This window comes from Myxocyprinus asiaticus, chromosome 24, assembly GCF_019703515.2.
Source record: "Myxocyprinus asiaticus isolate MX2 ecotype Aquarium Trade chromosome 24, UBuf_Myxa_2, whole genome shotgun sequence".
NCBI lineage: Eukaryota > Metazoa > Chordata > Actinopteri > Cypriniformes > Catostomidae > Myxocyprinus > Myxocyprinus asiaticus.
In genome coordinates this window covers 8056851-8081742 of record NC_059367.1, presented here as the reverse complement: position 1 = coordinate 8081742, position 24892 = coordinate 8056851, and the positions used below count along the sequence as shown (strand labels likewise).

Here is a 24892-nt window from a genome sequence, read left to right as displayed (position 1 = left end):
ATAGGTGCTTTTCAGCAACTTTACATGATTTGCCTACATTATTAACTTTACACTGAGATTCCCTACTTTCATTGGTTAGTTGAGAAACGCCCGTCCTGGTTTGGAGACGCCCACTGATTACTACATTGAGATTCCCTACTTTCAGTGGATAGTTGAAAAACGCCCATCTTGGTTTGAAAATGCCCACAGATTGGGAAACGCCCATTATTGTTCTGCAGAGACATATTCTTCGTTTTAGTACCCAGATTTTACATTGGACATCAAGTGTAGACGCAACACAGTATTAACATTTTTTACTGAAGAATTTGTTTTTCAATTCAACCAATGAAATTATTATTCTTATTTATTGATATTAAGCAAATAATCCACTGCACAAAACTGTTTATCTTCGCTGCAAGTAAACCAGTATTTTCAGCCTGATCTCATTAAAATTATGCAACAGTGGCGACATGTTTGCAAAATGACATTACGTGGTTCATTGCATGTGGTGCGGCAGTTCAGAGGTGAAATATCCACATTGTGGCACTAAAAGCGAGTTAAATGTCCTTTGTTTGTAAGTTTAATGCCTTATAAAAATGTATATCAACAAATCTACCTCCCTACCCTAAACCTAACCGATGGTGTCAGAAAAAGCTAATTTGAGGTGAAAAAAGCAATTGCTGAAGCAACCATGTCATTTTGTGGTGCTTCTATGACACTTTCGACTCGCATGCTCTTCAGGACTCGAAACCTGCTCTATCAATTAGGCTCCTGCGCAATTTGATCACACTTGAATAAGTCTATAAATGTATTTAGTTATGTAGTGCAAACATTTTAAATGTCTCGCCTTACAAGTCATACACTATAGTCAAAACTATAGTGTAAATAAATAAAAATATTAAAAAAAATAAAAAATTTAAAAATAATTTAAAAAAAATAAAATTATAGTCAAACTGTTTTTACGTCATAGACAGCATTGTGTGAGGAACAGGGTGAAAAGTATGTGTTTATAAATTGATAATCTGCAGTTTTACCGTGATATGTGTGAAAGGTAATAAAAAGTAATTGTTTTAGCAACTCAAGTATTCATTTCACAAGGAAAGTGCCACGATACTAACAGCAAGGCACAAAAAATAATAATTTAGCAAAATAGGTAGGTATTGTAACGTGATTCTTTCAGAATGGGTTACATATTTAAATATAGTTGGAGGTGAATTTCTTTTCCCTTATGCTGACTCAGTCCTGTTTTTCGTCATGCTGTTGCGAACACTTCAGTACAGTAGCGTATCAACTACATGACCATTCGTCTCCGACTGAGGCCATGTGTACACCAGGTGTAAGATGCGTTTTTCCAATCACATATGTATAAGCAAGACGTCACTGTAACACCTGGTCATTTCTTTTGACCATTTGTGTTTGGATTTTGAGGAGAGTGTCTCTGAATTCATGAGGACATTTATTAGTCATTACGTCTGTGTTTTAATAAAGGATAATAATGCGCAAAAAAGTAAAAGACGAGAAAGCTCTAAAAACAGGTGCACAGTTTCTCTTAATTAATCGCAAACATAATGTTTAGAGTACCTGTAATTGAGCTTCTAATGTGCATGCTGCTCATTTCTGTGTCCCTATTGTACATGTTCATGCATTCACTTTTTTATATTTTCCAATTGTACACTTATTTCCCTTTAAATCTGCACATAACCAGTGAAAAACCAGCCCTTACAGGTGTTTTAGCGTCGTCCCATTTCAAAAGGACCGCCCAAAAGGCATCTTAAAATGAAGATAATTAAATTAATTCACAAACTTGCGCAGTTTATTCTTGATAACATGTTAACAAACATGAAAGAATGGCTCTTGCCTGATTTCACACTTATTGGCACCATTTGCAAAAAAATAATAATTATAAAAACAGCTGATAATAATAAAAACAGCAAGTAGGGAGATGTGGGTGAGGGTTTATTTTCTTTTCTTATTATTGCTGTCTCCTGCTACCCAACACCTTGCTCTCCTCATTCAACAAACATTTAAGGGATTGTTCACCCAGAAATGAAAATTCTCTCATCATTTACTCACCCTCATGCTATCCCAGATTTGTATGACTTTCTTTCTTCAGCACAACACAAATTAAGATTTTAAGAAGAATATTTCAGCTCTGTAGGTCCTTACAATGCAAGTGAATGGGTGCCAAATTTTTCACACTACGAAAAGCACATAAAGGCAGCATAAAAGTAATCCATAAGACTTCAGTGGTTAAATCCATATCTTAAGTGATAATGATAGGTGTGGGTGAAAAACAGATAAATTCAATTAAATTTTTGCTAGAAATTCTTCCCCCTGCCCAATAGGGGGCGTATGCATAAAGAATGTGAATCACCAAAAATACAAGAATGTGAAAGTGAAAGTTAAGGTGGAGACAAACTGAGCAGGGAGGAGAATTTATAGTAAAAATGGACTAAAACATTGATCTGTTTCTCACCCACACATATCAAATCACTTCTGAAGACACTGATTTAACCACTGGAGTCATATGGATTACTTTTATGCTGGCCTATGTGATATTTGGAGTTTCAAAATACTGGCACCCATTCACTTGCATTGTATGGACCTACAGAGCTGAGAAATTCTTCTAAAAATCTTCATTTCTGTTCTGCTGAAGAAAGAAAGTCATACATCTGTGAGTATATGATGAGAGAATTTTCATTTTTGGGTGAACTATTCCTTTGAAGAACTGCTTGCACCCGTGCATATTTGCGCTAATTTCCAAAGGAAAAAATAATAAGAACAGCTGAAAATAATAAAGACAGCGGGTAGAGAGATCTGGATAATGTTTTATTTTATTTTCCAATTATTTTTTGTCTTCTGCTACCCAAACCTTGCTCTCCTCGTTCAACAAATATGAAAGAATGGCACATGCTCATTTTGCTATTTGCAAAAGGAAACATCAGAAAAAAAAGAAGAAAAAAAAAAGACAGTAGGTAGGGAGATGTGAGTGATGTTTTATTTTATATTTTAATCATTTTTTGTCTTCTGCTTCCTAATACATTGCCCTCCTCTTTTACTCTCTCTATATTTCATTGGCTGTTGCTCATTGTCCATCTTTTGCTCGTTGGGACAGTGCACATACCTGACAACAAAATGTCTAGATATCAAGCAGTTTTGAAAACTGTCGTAGCATCTGGGACTCGTCTCAGCCTGTCACAGGAGTGCGCACATAACAAGACCATTTGTCGTGAGATCCGAGATTTCTAATCGCAGACCAGTCGCTGACTCAAAACATCAAAGGAGACGAGCTTGAGTCATGTAGTGTATACTATGCTTAGATGCACAGCCTCTGAGGTCAACGACAAAAGATATAGGAAGTCATTTGACCTCCCTTTTTAAAAGCTAATCAGCCTACTTATTTTGCTTTGCTAACTATGCACAATTATGCACTTAGTTGCATTTTATTGTTTATTTTCAGCATTGTTTGTCCGTTTTCCGAAACCTATCAGAACAGACCTGCAATCCATTTTGGGTTGTGGCCCACCAGTTGAACACCACTGCACTGGAGTATTTTTCTCACTTTTTTCACCCTCTGAAACCACAATTCGTCTCCATACTCTCCGGTCACTCCATTCTTCTGTCCTCTCAGCTCACTTCCATTTTAACTTCACAGCCTAATCACAGCGGCTTATGGGAATTGATTTCTCTCCTGTGCTCCCCAGTGAGACTTTGGGCTCTGCTATTGCTCACGGTGTTTGTAGATGCTGATGGATGGGAGAGAGGCGCAGTGTGGGCTGTTCAGCTTATCACACAAAACAGTCTTAACAGGGGAGGAGACGTCCAGATGGTATAAACACTAGCACAGAAAAACAGAGGCGGACTAGTGGCATTACGTAAATGTGTGATTCCAGGAAATAGAAATGGCCAACACCTAAGGGAAAAACAAAGTCTTTTCAAAGGCGACAAACAAGACAATCGCCCCCGGTCGAAAAAACAATTCCTTGTTGTTTTGAAGGTTTTAAACCATGATTTATGGTTCTGAATAACTAGTTCAGCTAGGGTCACGGACGGCAAATATAAAACAATTCTAAAAGTAAATAAAATAATTGTGCATAGTAAGGTTAGTAAAATAAAAAGGCTTATCAGCTTTCTTTTTTTTTTTTTTTAACACATCCCATATCTTTTTTTGTTGACTGCAAATTCTGTACATCCAAACTATGGTATTTGAGCAATTTCATGTTACTTGGTAGAAGCTAGCCAAAAAATCCTGGACAAGCATTAACAAATCCATGCATGACAAATGAAAATACAACTCGGACAACATTAAATACAGGTTCATGTGCAACACGAATAAATATGGTTTTAAAGACCACAATGTGTTTTGTGCAGTGATTTATTGGCAGGTGGGTGCATGAAATCATTAAAATTCATGAGATTTTTAGAAATCAAATACCCAATTTTGCATATTGTTGGACCTGGGCAGTAATACAAATGAATTTATGATTTTAAGGGCATTTTTGTTTATTTTTGTGTTATTAACATTTTTGGTTGTGCTGGGTCGCCACTTCAATGTTCAATGGAAAATCTGGGTCCTGAAGCAAAATCCCTGTTTTAAACCACCATTTACGGTTCTAAACAACTAGTTTACCTGGTTTTGGAGGGCAAAGTGTAAAACAAACAGGATCATTTAAGGTGCATCAAACTGTGCTTTTTTGTTCTGGCATTCATGGCATGTTATTTGTGCTAAAGCTTCTGAGAGTGTGAAAAAAAAAAAAAAGGGACCTGTCGCAAAAGGTAAAGTAAGTGGCATACAGTTGGCCCCAAAGTAGCTTTGATGCCTCCATTTGAACTATTCTTTGAAACCTGTCAAATAGTTCAGTGCGACAACAGCTACAACAACAACAACAGACAAGAAAACAAGTGTAAAATCTAAGACTGGCTTTAATGGATGTGCTAAAATGTCTAAGACAAGGTAAGTTATAAAGTGTGTGACTCTTATCTTTTAAGTAGCTTCAAAAGGTAATTACTGAGTGCTTTGTAACATTGGGTAGAATCGTGCCAGGACTGACTGTCCCAAACAAATGTAAAAGAAATGTTTCACACAAACATTACAATTCTGTCATCATTTACTTACCCTCATGCGACTTACTTTCCTCCGTAGAACACAAAAGGAGAAATTTTAAAGAATGTATGCAAACGAGCTCGTTTCCATACAATGAAAGCATACATTGACAATAAGCTAACGAAATAAAAAAAACACCATAAAAACTTTTATAAAAAGAGTGCACTATATAAATCTTCAATTTTAGGAAAAGACTGAAATTGAAGTTGTTAATTCTTGATAATCTACTACTCCTCCGTAGTTGTAAAATGTCACTCGCACCGGCGCATATTAAAACTTGGCACATCAACATGCGTTGCGGCACGTTTGAAGTCAGTGACAATAGATGCCATTGGTTCTTGCATATTTTATAACCAAATGTCAAGTTTGAAAAAATGTTGAAGCGCAAAGTCGATTAAGTTTGGATTGACATGAGAGTGAGAGTAAATGATGACAATTTAGTTTTTGGGTGAACTATTCGGTTAATTCTATGAGTGAGTGAGTGAAAGGAATTGGTGAAAGACGGTGTTTATGAACATTATCTTACCATCTATTCTGCTGACAAGCTCTTCCAGTGCCTTCACTTTAATCTGAATCCCAGGCTGGGCAAATGTGTAGTTGTCCTGATTGAGAAAAACAAAATGGAATTTTGAAGATTTAGAATTATAAATAGAAGCAAAATGGCAGAGGCCTCAACAGTTAATGCTAGTTTACAAATATGTCTGCGCTGTTTTATTATAGCCAGTTACCTGGTGCGCTTTCTTTGTTTCCTAAACATTTTTGACAGATAAACAGATTAATAAATGTATCAATAAATCTCATAATTACAGTAATTCCGACACAACGTGAACACAGCATTGATCCAGTACCCATGTTCTTTCTCCGTTTAGATAAAATGGTCGCTTAAAACAAAGCACTTTAAAAGGTCATAAAACCCCAAAACAAATTTCTTGAGATGTTAACAGATATGTACGGGTTGCACATCATTGAAAACAATTATAGCAATAATTATGTTTATTGCTAAGGGTAAAGTGTTTTTATTTTTTATTTTTACTATTTCGTTCTTAAAACAAAACTTTAAGCAACAGCATAAAATATTAGGTATATGCATAAACTCTGAGTTGTGATTGGTCATTCGATTCCAAGTGCTTTTCCACTTTATTCATGAGGAGGAGCGCTTCCATCCAATCACTGTGCTGCCTCATGCAGGAGATTGAATTACAGCAGAGAAATCAAAATAACATGCAGACAAACGGCATTGTCCCGTCGACGTTCTCTGGAGGGCGTATGTAAACGCGTTCTGCGTGAGAAGCTGATGAGATCATAGAGAGGGTGCGCAACGGCTAAACCCATCCGTGTAGCACATGATCATCGAGTGAAAACGTTCCACTCTACCGCCCAACCCCCCGCTCTGACGACTGATAGGGGCCCAGCGAAACAATAAGCCCCGGGGCCCAGGACAACCTTAATGCAGCCCTGTGCATGCGTGACAGCTGTTCCTAACTGACTAAAATTCTACAGCACTCACGGAACAGATATGAGATCGGACTTTTACGCTTACCACTGTGGTAAGATCGAAAATGCTTTTATGAATGCACTGCAGTCGGTAACCGGACAGGAGCAAAATGTTTGTTGGCCGCAGTTCTGCTACTCGCGTTCCAAACATGTAGCAACTTCCATTGCGTCTTCTCCGTACATCTGATCATGAAAAGGATAACATGCCGGCTTTTACAAAAACAGAAGACAACGATGAAAACCAAAATATAAAAGTCATGTCAACTCTCTTTTTGGTTTTCTTTACATCGGTAAATCAAGTTACCGAGATTTAGTGGCGCTCCATCATCCTGACAACAAAGTTGAAATACTGCATACATTTTCACAGACAAGGCTAGTAAAGGATTTTATCATCAAGAGCCATGTTAAAACATATTATGTTTGATTATTGTGACTGTACTTTTGAAACAGTGTGTAGTTAATGTTTTGTGTATTGGACCCGTTTACTTATCTGCCATATTGAACGAAGGAAAATGAGGGATGAGTCAAAATTATTTCTGTGGTAATCAACACTATGCCATAAATGCTGACAATAGAGTTAAACTTGTATTAAACCCGAAGCATTCCTTGTAAGAATAAATATCAACAAATTTACAGTTGAAGTCATTAGTTTACATACACCTTAGCCAAATACATTTAAACTCAGTTTTTCACAATTCCTGACATTTAATCATTCCCTGTCTTAGAATGTGAAATGTCAGAATGATAGTAAAGAGAATGATTTATTTCGCTTTTATTTCTTTCATCACATTCCCAGTGGGTCAGAAGTTTACATGCACTTTGTGAGTAGTTGGTAGCATTGCCTTTAAATTGATTAACTTGGGTCAAACTTTTTGGGTAGCCTTCCACAAAATTCTCATAATAAGTTGCTGGAATTTTGGCCCATTCCTCCAGACAGAACTGGTGTAACTGACTCAGGATTGTAGGCCTCCTTGCTCGCACATGCTTTTTCAGTTCTGCCCACAAAATTTCTATCAGACTGAGGTCAGGGCTTTGTGATGGCCACTCCAATACCTTGACTTTGTTGTCCTTAAGCCATTTTGCCACAACTCTGGAGGTATGCTTGGAGTCATTGTCCATTTGGAAGACCCATTTGTGACCGAGCTTTAACTTCCTGGCTGATGTCTTGAGATGTTGCTTCAATATATCCACATAAATTTCCTTCCTCATGATGCCATCTATTTTGTGAACTGCACTAGTCCCTCCTGCAGTAAAACACCCCTACAACATGATGCTGCCACCACCATGCTTCACGGTTAAGATGGTGTTCTTCGGCTTGCAAGCCTCACCCTTTTTCCTCCAAACGTAACAGTGGTCATTATGGCCAAACAGTTCAATTTTTGTTTCATGAGACCAGAGAAAATTTCTCCAAAAAGTAAGATCTTTGTCCCCATGTGCACTTGCAAACTGTAGTCTGGCTTTTTTATGGCGGTTTTGGAGCATTGGCTTCTTCCTTGCTGAGCAGCCTTTCAGGTTATGTCGATATAGGACTCGTTTTACAGTGGAAATAGATACTTGTCAACCTGTTTCCTCCAGCATCTTCACAAGGTCCTTTGTTGGTGTTCTGGGATTAATTTTCACTTTTCGCACCAAATTACGTTCATCTCTAGGAGACAGAATGCGCTTCCATCCTGAGCATTATGATGGCTGCATGATCCCATGGTGTTTATACTTGCGTACTATTGTTTGTACAGATGAACGTGGTACCTTCAGGCATTTGAAAATTGCTCCCAAGGATGAACCAGACCTGTGAAGGTCCACAATTTTTTTTCTGAGGTCTTGGCTGATTTCTTTTGATTTTCCCATGATGTCAAGCAAAGAGGCATCGAGTTTGAAGGTAGGCCTTAAAATACATCCAAAGGTACACCTCCAATTCAGTACACCACCTATCAGAAGTTAACTGGTTAATTGTCTAAAGGCTTGACATCATTTTCTGGAATTTTCCAAGCTACTTGAAGGCACAGTTAACAGTGTATGTAAACTTCTGACCCACTGGAATTGTGATATATTCAATTAAAAGTGAAACAATCTGTCTGTAAACAATTGGAAAAATTACTCATGTCATGCACAAAGTATATGTCCTAAACGACTTGCCAAAACTAGAGTTTGCTAATATTAAATCTGTGGAGTGGTTAAAAAAATGAGTTTTAATGACTTCAACTTAAGTGTATGTAAACTTCTGACTTCAACTGTATATCAGGTCTTTAGGCAGTTCTGGTTTTGGCAGCAATGTCTGCTTTCACTTCATTCTCAAAAGTTTGAACAAAATATTAGAATCTTTGATTTGCAAACTGTTTTATCATCTTTACTCTTCACATGTTCCTACTTTTGTCCCATGACTGAAATACAGCAAAGTGCCCAAAAAACTCTTTTGCTTTTGTTTCCCTTCACATTTTGATGTTCAGCCATCAATATAGCGAGTGAGCGCGAATTGTTGTGCTTAACTCCCTTCCATCCTTAAACCCCTTCCCACCCACTACCCTCCCCCTTTTTATATCTTTTTTTTAATATCTTTTCACACACACATTTCATGCGATTGTTTTTTTTTGTTTTTTTTTTTTTGTCCGAGGTGTGAATGACTGGTTTCATGACACTTTAACGTTTATAACATTAAGTATTATTCTTCCCTCTAGTAATGCAATCAAGTGTCGCCCATTTCTGATATACATCCACTGATATGCAGTTACAATTTCGCTTTATTATAAGAGCTGTGCACACAGGTAGGTTTTAAACCAGAGACTACATATGTTTAAAACAAGGTTAACAAAACTAAACATATAACATACGGAAATGGGTGTTATTTATACAATATCTGTATATATTTTTTTATTAAACATCCTTATGTGTACATGAGCATTCATTTATGTGTATATAGCAAAATTTATTTTTTATTTTTCGCTTTCTCGGGGAAGGAGAAGTCTTGGGGGGGTCTTTGAGGGACCACCAGATCTTTCGGTTCCCTCATCTCCAGAATCCCAGTTTTACCCTTGTTACAACTCTGGATTTGTATGCAATGAGGCATTAGGGGCAAAGCATGATGCTTCGCTCCATAGAATTCAAAGCATGTCATTAGAGATTTGCTATCTTGGTACCAGCTGATTAACTCCAGGAACAGTGAATGCTATAATGTGACCGTTATTTCATAATAATGTGGTTTTTCCTCTTCTCTTCTCTTCTGTTGTGGGTCATTAAGGGCCAGCAGCATCTGCTGTGCTCGTGTTTTAGCCAGAGGGGATGACTGCATGGGAAGACACATTCTGTGTTCTGATCTGTGCATGTTTTCTGCCCTTCAGTCCGGTTCTGTTCAGCCAATGAACGCAACACAGCACTGCCCACGGGACAACCTGACGCTGGCCTGCATCTGACCCTTGCTCCTGCCAGCAGACAAACAGCCCTACATGCTAGCTTCACTCTAACAGATGGTCTTTCTCCAGGGAAGATTATCTGAAGATCTGAATCCCTCCAGCTTAAGCGTCCTAGCTTCAACTTCCTGTCTTGAGAGTTCTTTAGGGTTCTCTACCATTGGCGGGAATGTGTCTTATCCATCGAGGCTTAAGTGCAAAAAAAGCAGTATTCGTCTCCTTTTTTACTGCATTGCATTCAACTTTGTCTCCGTCTTTTAAAAAAAGGACAGGATGACCACTACAAGGTTTAGTTTGACTTAAGACACGATTAGAGACACTGGCTTTAAGTTCCAAATCCAAGAGAGCTGCCTCACTTGTCTACTTTTCTAAGTATTCAATCCATATGTATTTGTTTTCTATTCTGTTATCTTATTCAACATATCTGTAATGTATGTTTTAATAAACTCAGCAAAAAAGAAACGTCCTCTCACTTTCCACTGCTTTTATTTTCAGCAAACTTAACATGTGTAAATATTTGTATGAACATTTAAAGATTCAACAGCTAAGACATAAACTGAACAAGTTTCACAGACATGTGACTAACAGAAATGGAATAATGTGTCCCTGAACAAAGGGGGGGTCAAAATCAAAAGTAACAGTCAGTATCTGGTGTGGCCACCAGCTGCATTAAGTACTGCAGTGCATCTCCTCCTCATGGACTGCACCTGATTTGCCAGTTCTTGCTGTGAGTTGTTACTCCACTCTTCCACCAAGGCACTTGCAAGTTCCCAGACATTTCTGGGGGGAATGGCCCTAGCCCTCACCCTCCGATCCAACAGGTCCCAGATGTGCTCAATGGGATTGAGATCCGAGCTCTTCGCTGGCCATGGCAGAACACTGACATTCCTGTCTTGCAGGAAATCACGCACAGAATGAGCAGTATGGCTGGTGGCATTGTCATGCTGGAGTGTCATGTCAGGACGAGCCTGCAGGAAGGGTACCACATGAGGGAGGAGGATGTCTTCCTTGTAACACACAGCGTTGAGATTGCCTGCAATGACAACAAGCTCAGTCCGATGATGCTGTGACACACCGTCCCAGACCATGACGGACCCTCCACCTCCAAATCGATCCCGCTCCAGAGTACAGGCCTCGGTGTAACGCTCATTCCTTCGACGATAAACGCGAGTCCGACCATCACCCCTGGTGAGACAAAACCACGACTCGTCAGTGAAGAGCACTTTTTGCCAGTCCTGTCTGGTCCAGCGAAGGTGGGTTTGTGCCCATAGGCGACGTTGTTGCCGGTGATGTCTGGTAAGGACCTGCCTTACAACAGGCCTACAAGTCCAGCCTCTCTCAGCCTTTTGCGAGGGATTGTGCGTTCCTGGTGTAACTAGGGCAGTTGTTTTTCCATCATGTACCTGTCCCGCAGGTGTGATATTCGGATGTACCGATCCTGTGCATGTGTTGTCACACGTTGTCTGCCACTGCGAGGACGATCAGCTGTCCTTCCTGTCTCCCTGCAGCGCCGTCTTAGGCGTCTCACAGTACGGACATTGCAATTTATTGCCCTGGCCACATCTGCAGTCCTCATGCCTCCATGCAGCATGCCTAAGGCACGTTCACGCAGATGAGCAGGGACCCTGGGCATCTTTCTTTTGGTGTTTTTCAGAGTCAGCAGAAAGGTCTCTTTAGTGTCCTAAGTTTTTATAACTGTGACCTTAATTGCCTACCATCTGTAGGCTGTTAGTGTCTTAACGACCGTTCCACAGGTGCATGTTCATTAATTGTTTATGGTTCATTGAACAAGCATGGAAAACATTGTTTAAACCCTTTACAACAAAGATCTGTAAAGTTATTTGTATTTTTACAAAATCTTTAAAATACAGTGTCCTGAAAAAGGGACGTTTCTTTTTTGCTGAGTTTATATATTTTTTGTAAAGAACTTTGTAAAGGTGCTATAGATCATTTCAAGGACTGTTCGTTTACGACATCAAGTGACATCATTGTTCCATGAACATTTCCTGCTTGTCAAAACAGAGACTATTTAGCAGAGACAGGCCACTTCTATTAAAACGTATGGGAGAAATTGGAACACCCAATTGTCAACAGCCAATGGTCAACCTGCCTTACAGGTAAAATAGCAAATCACCTTTTAGATGCAGAAATCGGCTGTCAATCAACTCGAGAACACGCATGCGCATTAGCTATACAAGATGGTATAATTGTGTTTTTAGCATAATCTGAGGTAAAGAAACACAATTTTTTATACCAGTTGTGACGGAACGACACGCCCTTTCCATGGACACGCCCCTGCTCGCATGATCCCAATGAAGAGCCTCATCACTGCTGCCCTTAAACACAGACACAGGCTCCTTTGGAGACCAGTCTCTCCCTTCTGACATCTTCACAGGTCCCAGAAACGGAGCGGGGAGGGTCCGGTGCATTCTACATATATGCACCATGTTAGATTGTTTTGGTGCTTGTTTTTTTTAATCGGGATCATCTGCTGTAAGTAACAAAATGTGCCATATCGGTTTCATGAAGTAATAAGCAAAAACACAGCAAAAAATATGTATGCAAAAAAAATATAGTTTCTTACAGATGATGATCCTAATTAAAACGAACACCGAAACAATGTAGCACGGTGCATAGATCTAGAAATATTCTTTACAGATCGACATGAGATGTTAACTTGGCTCAAAACTAGTTTGTGCGTGAAACTACTATGCTTGTTGTATTTTACAAGTTGAAACTTTTCAAACGTTATAACACATGACTATCCAATCTTTATGTAGGTCCCTATGAAATCTGTTTGATATTTTTCCAAATTATGTTTTTATTATTTCAGAAATTCTGCGTTTTCTGTTTTATTTTTTCACAAATTCTGGGTTTTAAAGTTTAATTACATTTTATCATTAAAGTGTCTAATCAAATTAATTAATAGAATTTTAAACGAATGAAAACAGAACAATTACTGTTCAACATACCACTGTATTATTTTTTTTATTAAATGAAGTGTCTATACTGATCCTCATAGCAAACCAAAACCCAAAATTTTATTTTAATTTTATTATAATTACTATTATTTTATTATTATTATTTTGGTCAAATCCAGTGGTTCACAGTAGAGCATCACAATATTAATGAAAGTGATGAAACTCTTGCTTGGGAATTAATTGTAATTATTATTGATATATTATTATCATTATTATTACCACTACAACTACTACTACTACATTGAATAATACATTTTACTATTCAGAAGTAATAGATTTCTGTAAAAAGAAAATATAATATAATATATATATATATATATTCAATTTTACGTGTCTAGTTAAATGGAGCTTTTTTATGTTATTTTATGTTTTGGCGGAAAACCGAATGTTTTTGAAGGCTTCACTTCACACCTCCGGAAAGGCAGTTCGCTATATGGGCTAATGTGCATATGAACCGCAAAACGCTATGATTTAATGATATAAATATATATTCTGCATGTGCTATATGCTTCACAGTGAATAAAGTCCTCTGCTCTTTGTCATTAATGCATACACAGTGCACATGATTTTGATGATGCGGTTAATGCATAAGCAGTGGCTTCTCACATTCACTTACTGTTGAAGCGTGCGGCTCATGCAAACCGTATATTTGTTTAATTGAATCTTACCCTTTTGTGGTTTAAGCATCTCACTACTATATATCACGATTTTATTTTGATTAATTATGCATTTATACAAATAATTCCGCAGCGTGGAAATCATAGGGCCCTTTGTATGATGTTTTTACATATTTTCTTTAGGATTAATTTGATCATATTTTTATAAATGATAAGATGAAGTGTCACAAATTAGTGCTGTAATGTGACATAGATTTCCATAAATGGGCACGTCGGCAGTTTAAGGGGTATAAAAACTAAAATAAAATTATCAGTTATCATATTGGCCACAATGTGCTGTGAATTATCAGTTAACGATATTGGCATGGAAATTCTATATTGGTGCATCCCTAATAAAAGTATATAAAAGTATATACAGTTGTGCTCAAAAGTTTGCATACCCTGGCAGAAATTGTGAAATTTTGGCATTGATTTTGAAAATATGACTGATCATGCAAAAAATGCATGTCTTTTATTTAAGGATAGTGATCATATGAAGCCATTTATTATCACATAGTTGTTTGTCTCCTTTTTAAATCATAATGATAACAGAAATCACCCAAATGGCCCTGATCAAAAGTTTACATACCCTTGAATGTTTGGCCTTGTTACAGACACACAAGATGACACACACAGGTTTAAATGGCATTTAAAAGATTAATTTCCCACACCTGTGGCTTTTTAAATTGCAATTAGTGTCGGTGTATAAATAATCAATGAGTTTGTTAGCTCTCATGTGGATGCACTGAGCAGGCTAGATACTGAGCCATGGGGAGCAGAAAAGAACTGTCAAAAGACCTGCGTAACAAGGTAATGGAACTTTATAAAGATGGAAAAGGATATAAAACGATATCCAAAGCCTTAAAAATGCCAGTCAGTACTGTTCACTCACTTATTAAGAAGTGGAAAATTCGGGGATCTCTTGATACCAAGCCAAGGTCAGGTAGACCAAGAAAGATTTCAGCCACAACTGCCAGAAGAATTGTTCGTGATACAAAGAAAATCCCACAGGTAACCTCAGGAGAAATACAGGCTGCTCTGGAAAAAGACAGTGTGGTTGTGTCAATGAGCACAATATGACGATACTTGAACAAAAATGAGCTGCATGGTCGAGTTGCCAGAAAGAAGCCTTTACTGCGCCATTGCCATTACAATATGCCCGACAACACCTTGACACACCTCACAGCTCCTGGCAGACTGTAATTTGGAGTGACGAGACCAAAATAGAGCTTTACTGTCACAACCATAAGCGCTATGTTTGGAGAGGGGTCAACAAGGCCTATAGTGAAAAGAATACTATCCCCACTGTGAAGCATGGTGGTGACTCACTGATGTTTTGGGGGGGTGTGAGCTCTAAAGGCACGGGGAATCTTGTGAAAATTGATGGCAAGATGAATGCAGCATGTTATCAGAAAATACTGACAGACAATTTGCATTCTTCTGCACAAAAGCTGGGCATGGGGCGCTCTTGGTCTTTCCAGCACGACAATGACCCTAAGCACAAGGCCAAGTTGACCCTCCAGTGGTTACAGCAGAAAAAGGTGAAGGTTCTGGAGTGGCCATCACAGTCTCCTGACCTTAATATCATCGAGCCACTCTGGGGAGATCTCAAACGTGCAGTTCATGCAAGACGACCAAAGACTTTGCATGACCTGGAGGCATTTTGCCAAGACGAATGGGCAGCTATACTACCTGCAAGAATTTGGGGCCTCATAGACAACTATTACAAAAGACTGCACGCTGTCATTGATGCTAAAGGGGGCAATACACAGTATTAAGAACTAAGGGTATGCAGACTTTTGAACAGGGGTCATTTCATTTTTTTCACTGTTTCCATGTTTTGTTTTATGATTGTGTCATTCTGCTATAACCTACAGTTGAATATGAATCCAATAAGAAATAAAAGAAATGTGTTTTGCCTGCCCACTCATGTTTTCTTTAAAAATGGTACATGTATTTCCAATTCTCCAAGGGTATGCAAACTTTTGAGCACGACTGTATATAACACATACAAAGATTTGGTAAACAAGTCCAATTTTAATTGTACTGAACTGTGCTGTACTGATATTTCTAAAGGGATAGTTTACCCAAAAATGAAAATGTAATCATTTACTCACACACATGTTGTTCCAAACCCGTATAAATTTCTTTCTTCAACAGAACACAAAAGGAAATGTTAGGCAGAATGACAGCCTCAGTCACCATTCATTGTCATTGTAAGAAAATGCATATTGCCTAAAATCTCCTTTTTGTGTTCTGAAGAAGAAACAGTCAATCAGGTTTGGAACAACATTAGGGTGAGTAAAAGATGACAGATTTTTCATTTCTGGGGTGAACTGTTCTATTAAGTACTAAATGACAAAATAAGGCTTCTTTTTGGAACAGCCTTTGTGTCTGGAGCACCTATAATTACTTAAAATACTGCCTACGAATGTAGCACACAAGGGTTTGGAACAGATTGACTGTTTTAGGGGAACTGTGGTTAAACATACACACACACACACACAAACCTGTATCCCGTCCAGCAATTTGCTCATGCACCAAAAGCTGTCAGCTTCAATGTTTCGCTGAGTATCCAGGGGTAAACTCGCCATGTCAAAATTTTCAACATCCTCCTCTATGGAAAAGAACAGACACACACACCAAGAAACACAAAACACACACATGCATGGTCAGCCACCATCAGATCAAAACAAACATGGATGCTGCAGATGCGCTCAGCAGTTGCAGATTTATCGAGTGCAACAGCATCTCTAGTGTGTGACGTGCAACGTAAGCACAGACACCACAAAGCCATTAGATCATTAGCCGGAAAACTGCATTCTTTTTTCAGTACACTCATCAACCCTCTATCTGCAGGCGTTTCACTTGCAGCTATGACCTTTCTTGACTCTTTAAACATTATGTACTAAATGATGCTGATATACACATAATGCCCCAGAGAGCTAGACCTGGCTGGGAGAGACTACGCTGTGCCACTCACCATACGACTAATGTAGTCCTCAATCTCTCTCTCTCTCTCTTCCTCTTTTCTTAATAAGGATGGAGGGAGGGATTGGGGAGGGGAGGGAAAGACAAGGAGCTATTTGAAGAAGCATTGAGTAAAGAGAGAGAGTGTTCTAGGCATGTTTGCATACAGCTTGCACATTGCCAAAGCAATTCAGTCAATCACGCATCTGTTATCGCAGTACATGAGAGCAGAAATGCAGATAAGAAGGTCAGATAGAAGGTCAAAGATGCAATGAAGAAAACAAGCTCTCAAACAACAGATGATACTCAACTGAAGATGCCACTCAACATGTGCTGATGGGCAAACCTTGGCAACTGCCACTGGATTCTGTTGTTAAGCAGACAAAACAGATGTTTTGGGAGGGTGATGCAATCGTAACCAGAATCAGGCTGCATTTTGCATACCTAAGTGCATGTACTTTTGTATGCTGGTGATGGATAGTACATAGTTTTAAGTATGTAGTAAGAAAATATACCAGTACTGGGACACATTACAACATCATAAAATTGCGACTTTATCACATACTCTTTGCGTTTACATGTAAGCTTTACCACCTTAAAAATATTTTTTAAAGGTGACTAAATTAATTCAATGCTAAAATACTTTCTCATCCCATCTTAATTTGACACATTAAAACATTGCTCTGTTTGTATGAGCATCCGATTTAAAATCCTCAATGGATCCATTAACAATTCTTTTAGTACTTTTAAGGAAGACATATTTGGAAATAGAAATGCAATTTGTCTTGGATTTACTACCCTCAGCAGCCTGATACCAAATGACCTGATCATTTAATATTTAACAGAACAAATTCTTGCAAAAGCGGTGCTAACACAGACTTTAAATCAAAATATTTTTATAAAATACCACTAATTACAACAAAACTCATAATGTGGCTTGAAATACACAATCATGTCAACAACCATCCAGTAATTGATTTAAGTCTAACAAGCCTAAGTACACATTACACATTAACAATTCTTGGTTCATCTGGAGTCGGACATGAAGAAATGAATGCTTTGCGATTCAGTACGTTTTTCATTCCAAAAAAAAAAAAAACAGACTGATGAGAGTCATTTATTCGGGAATCAGGCTGCACAGGTCACACAGCATGTTTGTGCTTTTGATTCAAAAGAACAGACTCATAACAGTCATTCGTTTGGAAATCGGATTGCACTGGTCATGTTTTTACGTTTTCTGTTTTTTACACTTTAATGAACTTTTATCATCAAAAACTGTGTAATAAAACTTCTAGAACTTGAATCAGAAGAAAACAGAACAATTACTTTTCAACATACCATTGGATTATTTCTAAATCAAATTAAGTGCTTCTATACAGTTCCTGACCGCACAATCCAAAACACAATATTTGAGTTATTATAATTTTTTTTTTTCAAATACAGTCCTGTATCACAGCATTAATGAAAATCACTGATAAAAGATTTTATTCACAAAAAAAAAAAAAAAAAAAAAAAAAAGAAAAAGAAAAAGAAATGTGCAATTTCTCCAATTTTACAAGTCTAGTTAAACTGAGCTTTTGTTTTGGCTGAAGCTTATATTTTGGAGTGACACTCTTTCAGTTTCTATTTGTTTATGGCGGTAGCTTCTCACTTCCCGATAAGCAGTACGCTATATGGTTTAATGTGCTAATTTATTTATATAAATATATAGCCTGCATGTGCTGCACACTTCAAGGTTAATGAGTGCTCTGCACTCTGTAATCTGCTTCATACAGAGTTTGTGTGATGCTAATAATCAGACACTATTTTAGCCTTGAAAGGGACCAATGCGGTGCTACCAATGTATGAGCAGCTGGCTTTACACATTGCAGCACATGCAGACTGTATATTTATTTAATTAAATTACAGCCGTATGTGGTTTAATCTTCACACTAGGACATACTGTATAATGATTTACATTTTATTATTTTTGCATACATACATTAATGTCATCCCACATATCATATTCCATGCTATTCAGCATTTTATATTTAATTCCTTTTTTATGACTGAATTCCACGATTCCATCCGTGTTCTCCGCATTGCGGAAATCATAGGGACCTAGGTGTTGCAGTGTCGCTAAATGGTAGTGCAAGAAACACTGTCAGAGTATTTTAGTATGGTATTAAGCCCACAGGTAGACGAATGCATGTTCGAATATCATTAACAGAATCGAAAGTAATGAAAATGATTCCATCTTTCTATTAAAAATGTACACCGTTCTAAATAAGAACCAGTTCTCGGTTCCCAACACTAGGTGGGACTATATGTTCATCATCCAATGGGAAATTAGGGAGGTGTTTGGGAAACCCGTTTGGTGATGCTAGTGACACAGAAATTACATAAATTTAAAATCTGGCTGCTTTGGCTTTGCATTTGCCACCATTTTACAACAACTGAAAATGTAGAAAGAGAACCGGCACAAACACCTGAACTATAGCGCAATGGGTTTCAGGTTATAATGCTCCAAATTTACAGATGCACACCTCAAAAATCAATCAGAAATAGTATGCCATCTGAGCAAATACTATTTTAACATATTAGGATTTGGGACACATCCTAATCTCGCATACTATATAGTACGGATAGTATGAAAATGTAGCACCAATTTCAGAATGACAATCACCAACACTACCAAGATTTGAAGTCAAAATCAGACCCTCTCAGTACATTTACATGCACTTAAAAGTTTGATTTTAATCAGACAAACAATAATTTGTCTTTTTAAGATGTCACGTACATGCTTTAGTCTGACTGAAATCATAACAGTCTGGTTTATGTGAAGTCGGTCTAACAGATCTAATGCGATTAGATAAACATATAATGCGATTGTAGCTCGACTTTGTCCAGCATGTTGATCGGCTCACAGTTGGCCTTGGCTCTGTGCACATGGATGCTCCGTAAGACAGACGTGATGCACGATGTGTGAAAGCCAACATATTTGTTGTCCTTTCTTTAAATATTTGATTATGCTTTGTGTCATGAATAGTTGGACAGAGAGATGACGACTGTAGCTCGACTACTCAAAACCCACTGTAGCTTGCGCATGTAAATGTACTGATTGAAACTATGCAAATCAGAGGGTAGTGGGTGAGCAACCATTCTGCTAAAACTCTTTGAGAGGGAACTGCCAGTAAATCTCTGCATTGCAGTAGGAAAAACAGCTGATGTGGAAGTGAGAGCCAGAATGGGATTCAAGCAAAAAAGATGGATGGAGAACAAGCTGGAAAATGAGCTAGCAGGATGAAAAACAAAAAAAGCAGAGTAAATAGCCCTCTTTGACCACAAATGAAGCGTGGAGTGCCCTGGTGGTCATGGCCTGGGCCACCGCACTGGAAAGACTCCTGATCCATTTAGCTCTCCACATTTCAACATCACTCCAAAGCTTTGGACACAAACACAGATTTCTGCTGAATAAAGCTGCTTTGAAGAATGCAGGGGAAATCCTGTTTGTGCCACAAAGAGAGGCTTTGCCGCCCTGTATTCTGACCCTGCGGGGAAGAAAGGGTCATTGTGCTGTGTCTGAGAAAGAAGCCCATTGCTCCTAGATGATCTGAGAGATCATTTGATAATGCGTGAAGACAGACAAACGCGGAACAATCCAAGGCTCATTGAGGTTGGACCTTCCTGCCCATAATTGGCTTCCTACATGTCTTATGTTAAACATTAAATTATTTATATTATATAGCGCTGACTCTAAATGGATGACCCATATTTAAAGCCATATGTAAAATATCCAGACAACTGTGAGAACTAAACAAATTGACCCTTCGCTAAGCTCCGCCCTTCTTGGTCACCGTTGCTCGCTCTGACAAGCTTTGCAGAACTTCCCATAGGAATTAATGGGAGAATGCCACGAACAATGTGGTTTTTTGGCAAAATATTCTCATGAACAGAATTGATAATGTTTTTACGTGGGCTGGAATGAAAAGTTACAATTTAAAGCATATTTAGCTGATGTATTTTGTAAAAGAAATGGTTTAAATTACACAGTAATTTGATTGAAAATTGTAGAGACTGTGAATCAGAATTGAGAAATGATAGCGATTATACACCTGATAACATTAGTGTAAGTAAACAGAACTGCTCATAACACACTCACTATGATGCCTTTTGCCTTTACTGACACCTGAATCAATACATGAATTAATTAACATTAAGTTATCATCTTAAATTAACTTTGGAGCAAATGTAGGTTTCCTTGCTGAAATTATGTTCATTTGGGAATGAAGGCTGACACCGTTTAATCCATAGCATGCTCTTCGTGAGATTTATTTAAATATTAGAAAAGGCAACCATAAGACAACCGTAAACAGCGTACAATTTATGAACTATAGTTGACATGAAATATTTTGGGAAGTTGACATGTCCTGCGATGTGACATGCTATACTCCATCTCCCAAACGATTTAACCAAACCAATTCTTTTTTAATAATACATGCAATTTTTATGCCCTCATATTAATTGACACTACATGGACTATTTGTACTTTTAAAAATAATTTTTCACACCACAGGCTATTTAAAATGAACTAGAAGGCAAAAGTCTATGAAAAAAGGTAAAAACTTTTTTCAAAAGAAATTGTGACCAGTTACAGTACCTAAAATAAGAAGTTTTCCTTATTGAACATTGGTGTCTTTTAAATCATATTTAAAAAAAACAACAACAAGAGGCTGTTCGATATTGATTTTACCCCTTAATCGTGGTACAAAACACTGTAATATACAACCTCTCATGGCTTATTTAATCAAATTCAACACCAAACTATAACAAACTCGTCACAACCAGACTATACTTCTAGCCCAGTCTGTCCACTTCATACTAAAACTGCACAGTAACGGCACAAATAACAGCCCATAAAACTAGGAAGGCAATAAATAAAAATGTGAAAATATCACACACCTTCTTCAGTCTTCATAGAAAATGAATGTGTGTGTGAGAGGGAAGGAGAGAGAGATAGGGCATTGATGCTTTACAGAGGAGATTTCCCTGCTGTCCTCTATGCCTGTCAGGGTAAATGTGATGATTTACCCTTTGAGAATATTCTATCTCTCACCGGCTCGCTCTCCACTTCAAATCCTTCGGTGCATCAATACCAACACTTTAAACCGAAGGGCGCCTTGACTCTCCTTCCTGCCGGCTTCTCTTTAAAACACTACTCGCTGATATTGAGCTATGTATGAAGCGCCAATACTCTCTCCTCCACTCTCTCTCAGAGGACGGCCTCTGCAGAAAGCTAAAAAGCTTGCTGAGGAGCCCTAGAAAGCCACTGAGCCGTGCCGTCCAAGAGCAACAGCAAACGGAGTTGTCGAAAACAGTGAAAAATTGGGGCTTTGAGAGCAGCCATATGCCAGAATATGTGCACTTCCATGCTACACAGTATGCAAATAGCAGTGCGTCAAATGAGTAGGATATCCGAATTCTCAATATTCATGATCAAGTGGGCGAACAATACCTGGAAGACGTACTGCATCTGCTGAGATTCTGAGTGTGTGCCAACAGTTGACATTTAACCATAAAGCCAAGGGAGTCAAAGAGCTGATTCAAAAAGAAAAAAATGCCCGAAGGAAACAAAAAAAGTTGTCATTTGCAGTTAAATTGTAACAACACTAGGGTAAATTGTTGACTTGAAGATTGGGGAGACTGAATAGACTGGTTATCGTTAACAAGTTTATTATAGACCTTATTCACAGTAACGGCATCTTTGATTTTTGATGGGAATATTAATGAGGCTGCGAGGGATAGACTAACCGGCTCTTCAATTACATGCACTGTATTAGGCTATCAAAAAGATTCTAGATCACATCTAATTTTCCACAACTTTTGTTGTCTGGAGTTTTTTGTCTCCTGAAATTTCTTGTAAAGATATTTTTCAATGTCTTGTCAGTGGAATGATCCAAAAACACTTTAAACTGTACAACCCACTGAAGAGACTGTACGTTTATCTCTCACAGCCATGTTGTCATTCCCGTCAAAAATCAAAGATGGCACTACTGTGAATAAGGTCTATAATTGGTAGCTAACATACCAAGCAAACATCAATAAGCCAAAGAATGCAATTTTTTCTATGTTAAAATAATTTCTTTAATCTCAGCTTAATATGCACAGGCGCAGAAATTACACAATTCACCTTTAATCAATATGGCGACGAAACGGACATTAGGGCTGGGTTTCGATTCAGATTTCCCGATTTAATTCCGATTCACAATCTCTTGATTCCGATTTTGATTCTGACTGATTCAATTGCAATTCATTTGGGTAAATTTTAGTTATAATGTCCATTTTGCTTACATATGAAAACAATTTAATGATTCTCAATACCAAATTCAATCCCACAACAAAATGCTAACTAATTTGAGTAGGCATGGGTAAAAATATCCATTTCCCGATGCATTGTGTTCTTCATTTGAACGATCTTGATATCAAATCTTAAATCCCAAGATCGATCTTTTACTCTACACGCAACCCTCTACTACAATGAGCGGAAATCACTCGCATTTGCAACCAAATTTCTCGCTATGCGAACTGGCTGGTAAATGTTTCGATTTTACCAGTAAATTTATTGTGTAGTGTAGTGGGAGAAAAAGTTGTTCCATGTATGTGTGTCCAAAGACAAGATCCACGCGACCAATTTGTTATTGAATATTGTCTCTTTTAATACCCTTTCTTTCCAGTCAGTTGTTGATCAAAACCAACAAAAAAATAGACATTTAATTCCAATTACGCATAGCAGGGATGAGATAAAGCCATCTCTCTCGTTAACATGCACTCACTTACAGACGCTCTGTGCAGAAATACCGGTTTCCTTGGAGACAGTACGTTTTTTTTAGCATGTTCAAAAATCCATGTAAATACTTGTAAATAGAACAAATTATGCAATTAAACAATAAACATGTAACCAAATATAATATATGCAATATAGTATAATTATTGATTGAATACACTGATTTGTGCATTTTTAAAAAGCTAAAATGTGACCAAAATGATGAAAAACTAATAAAATATAATTATTTGTAATTTAGAAGGTCCCTGTATAATACACATCATTAGCTGTGAGAGATTTTCTTTCATATGTAAGCAAAAGGGACATTATAACTGAAATACACCCATATACCCAGCCCTAAATTTGAGTATGCACTGTTTCAAGTTCTCAAGTAATTATTCAAGACAAGTCAGTAACAGCCAAAACAAAGAAAACATTTACAAGCAACAGAACAAATAAAAACAATAGAACAAAGATACAAATTAATAGAACAGTGCTTTAAAGTTTTTAACAGCAGCATCACATGTTCAATTAAACATTTATAAATTGAAAAACGACTTTAATTATTGGTCTTCACTGTATGATTATAATTAATACTTTATATACCTATTGATGTTATCCAGCCAAGAACAGTGAGTGGTTTTCTTGTTGTTTTCTTGTTATTGTAGTTTATTAATTTTACCAACATAGTAGACAGTGGCAGGTCTGTTGGGCTACATTTATACCCAAAGTTGATATTTTCACACAAATCCATTGTTTGTCCTGCTGTTTAAGTTCACTTTAGCCATACAGTCTGTTTTTACATTAATACCTCACCAAGACAGAATTTTGAAGTGTATTTTACCGTTTAGTTGCGGATCTGCATTACTGTAACTCCGCAAGCGTTCTCAGAGCACATGCGCAAATAAGCACACACATAAGCGCGCACAAATAAGCCGCCTGTCAGTCAGTCAAACAACACGTAGTTACCGATATTCGGAAATAAAAAGCAATCTTTAAGGTTTGTGTTATTTGTGTAGTTTCTCTCTCTACTCTCTTTTCCTTTTGGCTTGTTAACGAGACAAACCAGTGGTTGTCTTGCGGTCGACTGGTTGATCGCCATCAGCATAATGAGAACCTCTGGCATAGAGCAAAAGATCTTGTGATTTTGCGAATCGATATTGGGATAGTTCAAATGAAAATCATGATTAATCGGGGAAAAAAAAAGCTTTTTTTTTTTTTTTACCCAGCCCTTACAGTCATGTAAATAATTTTAAAGCCAGTGTTGCTTCATTAATCTGGGCTCAGGTCCTTTAAACATTCGTAATTGTTGCTAATACGTCATAGATTGGTTAATGGACAATAGCAACATGGTGGATGTACACTGGCGGCCAAATGTTTGGAATAATGTACAGATTTTGTGGTTTCTGAAGGAAATTGGTACTTTTATTCACCAAAGTGGCATTCAGCTGATCACAAAGTATAGTCAGGACATTACTGATGTAAAAAACAGCACCATCACTATT

The 24892-nt window shown here is 37.7% G+C and overlaps 1 protein-coding gene across 3 annotated transcripts in view; it reads right to left on the bottom strand.

The window, feature by feature from the left end:
• The window catches only part of LOC127415039 (TBC1 domain family member 22B-like), a 103324-nt gene that overhangs the window by 40756 nt on the left and 37676 nt on the right, over positions 1 to 24892 (bottom strand). For all 3 annotated transcript variants that reach the window (XM_051653518.1, XM_051653519.1, XM_051653520.1), the window contains 2 exons: positions 16126 to 16232; positions 5610 to 5685 (listed from right to left, as the gene is read on the bottom strand). In XM_051653518.1, coding sequence (XP_051509478.1) covers positions 5610 to 5685; positions 16126 to 16232 — 183 coding nt within the window. The remainder of the gene's footprint in view (positions 1 to 5609; positions 5686 to 16125; positions 16233 to 24892) is intronic.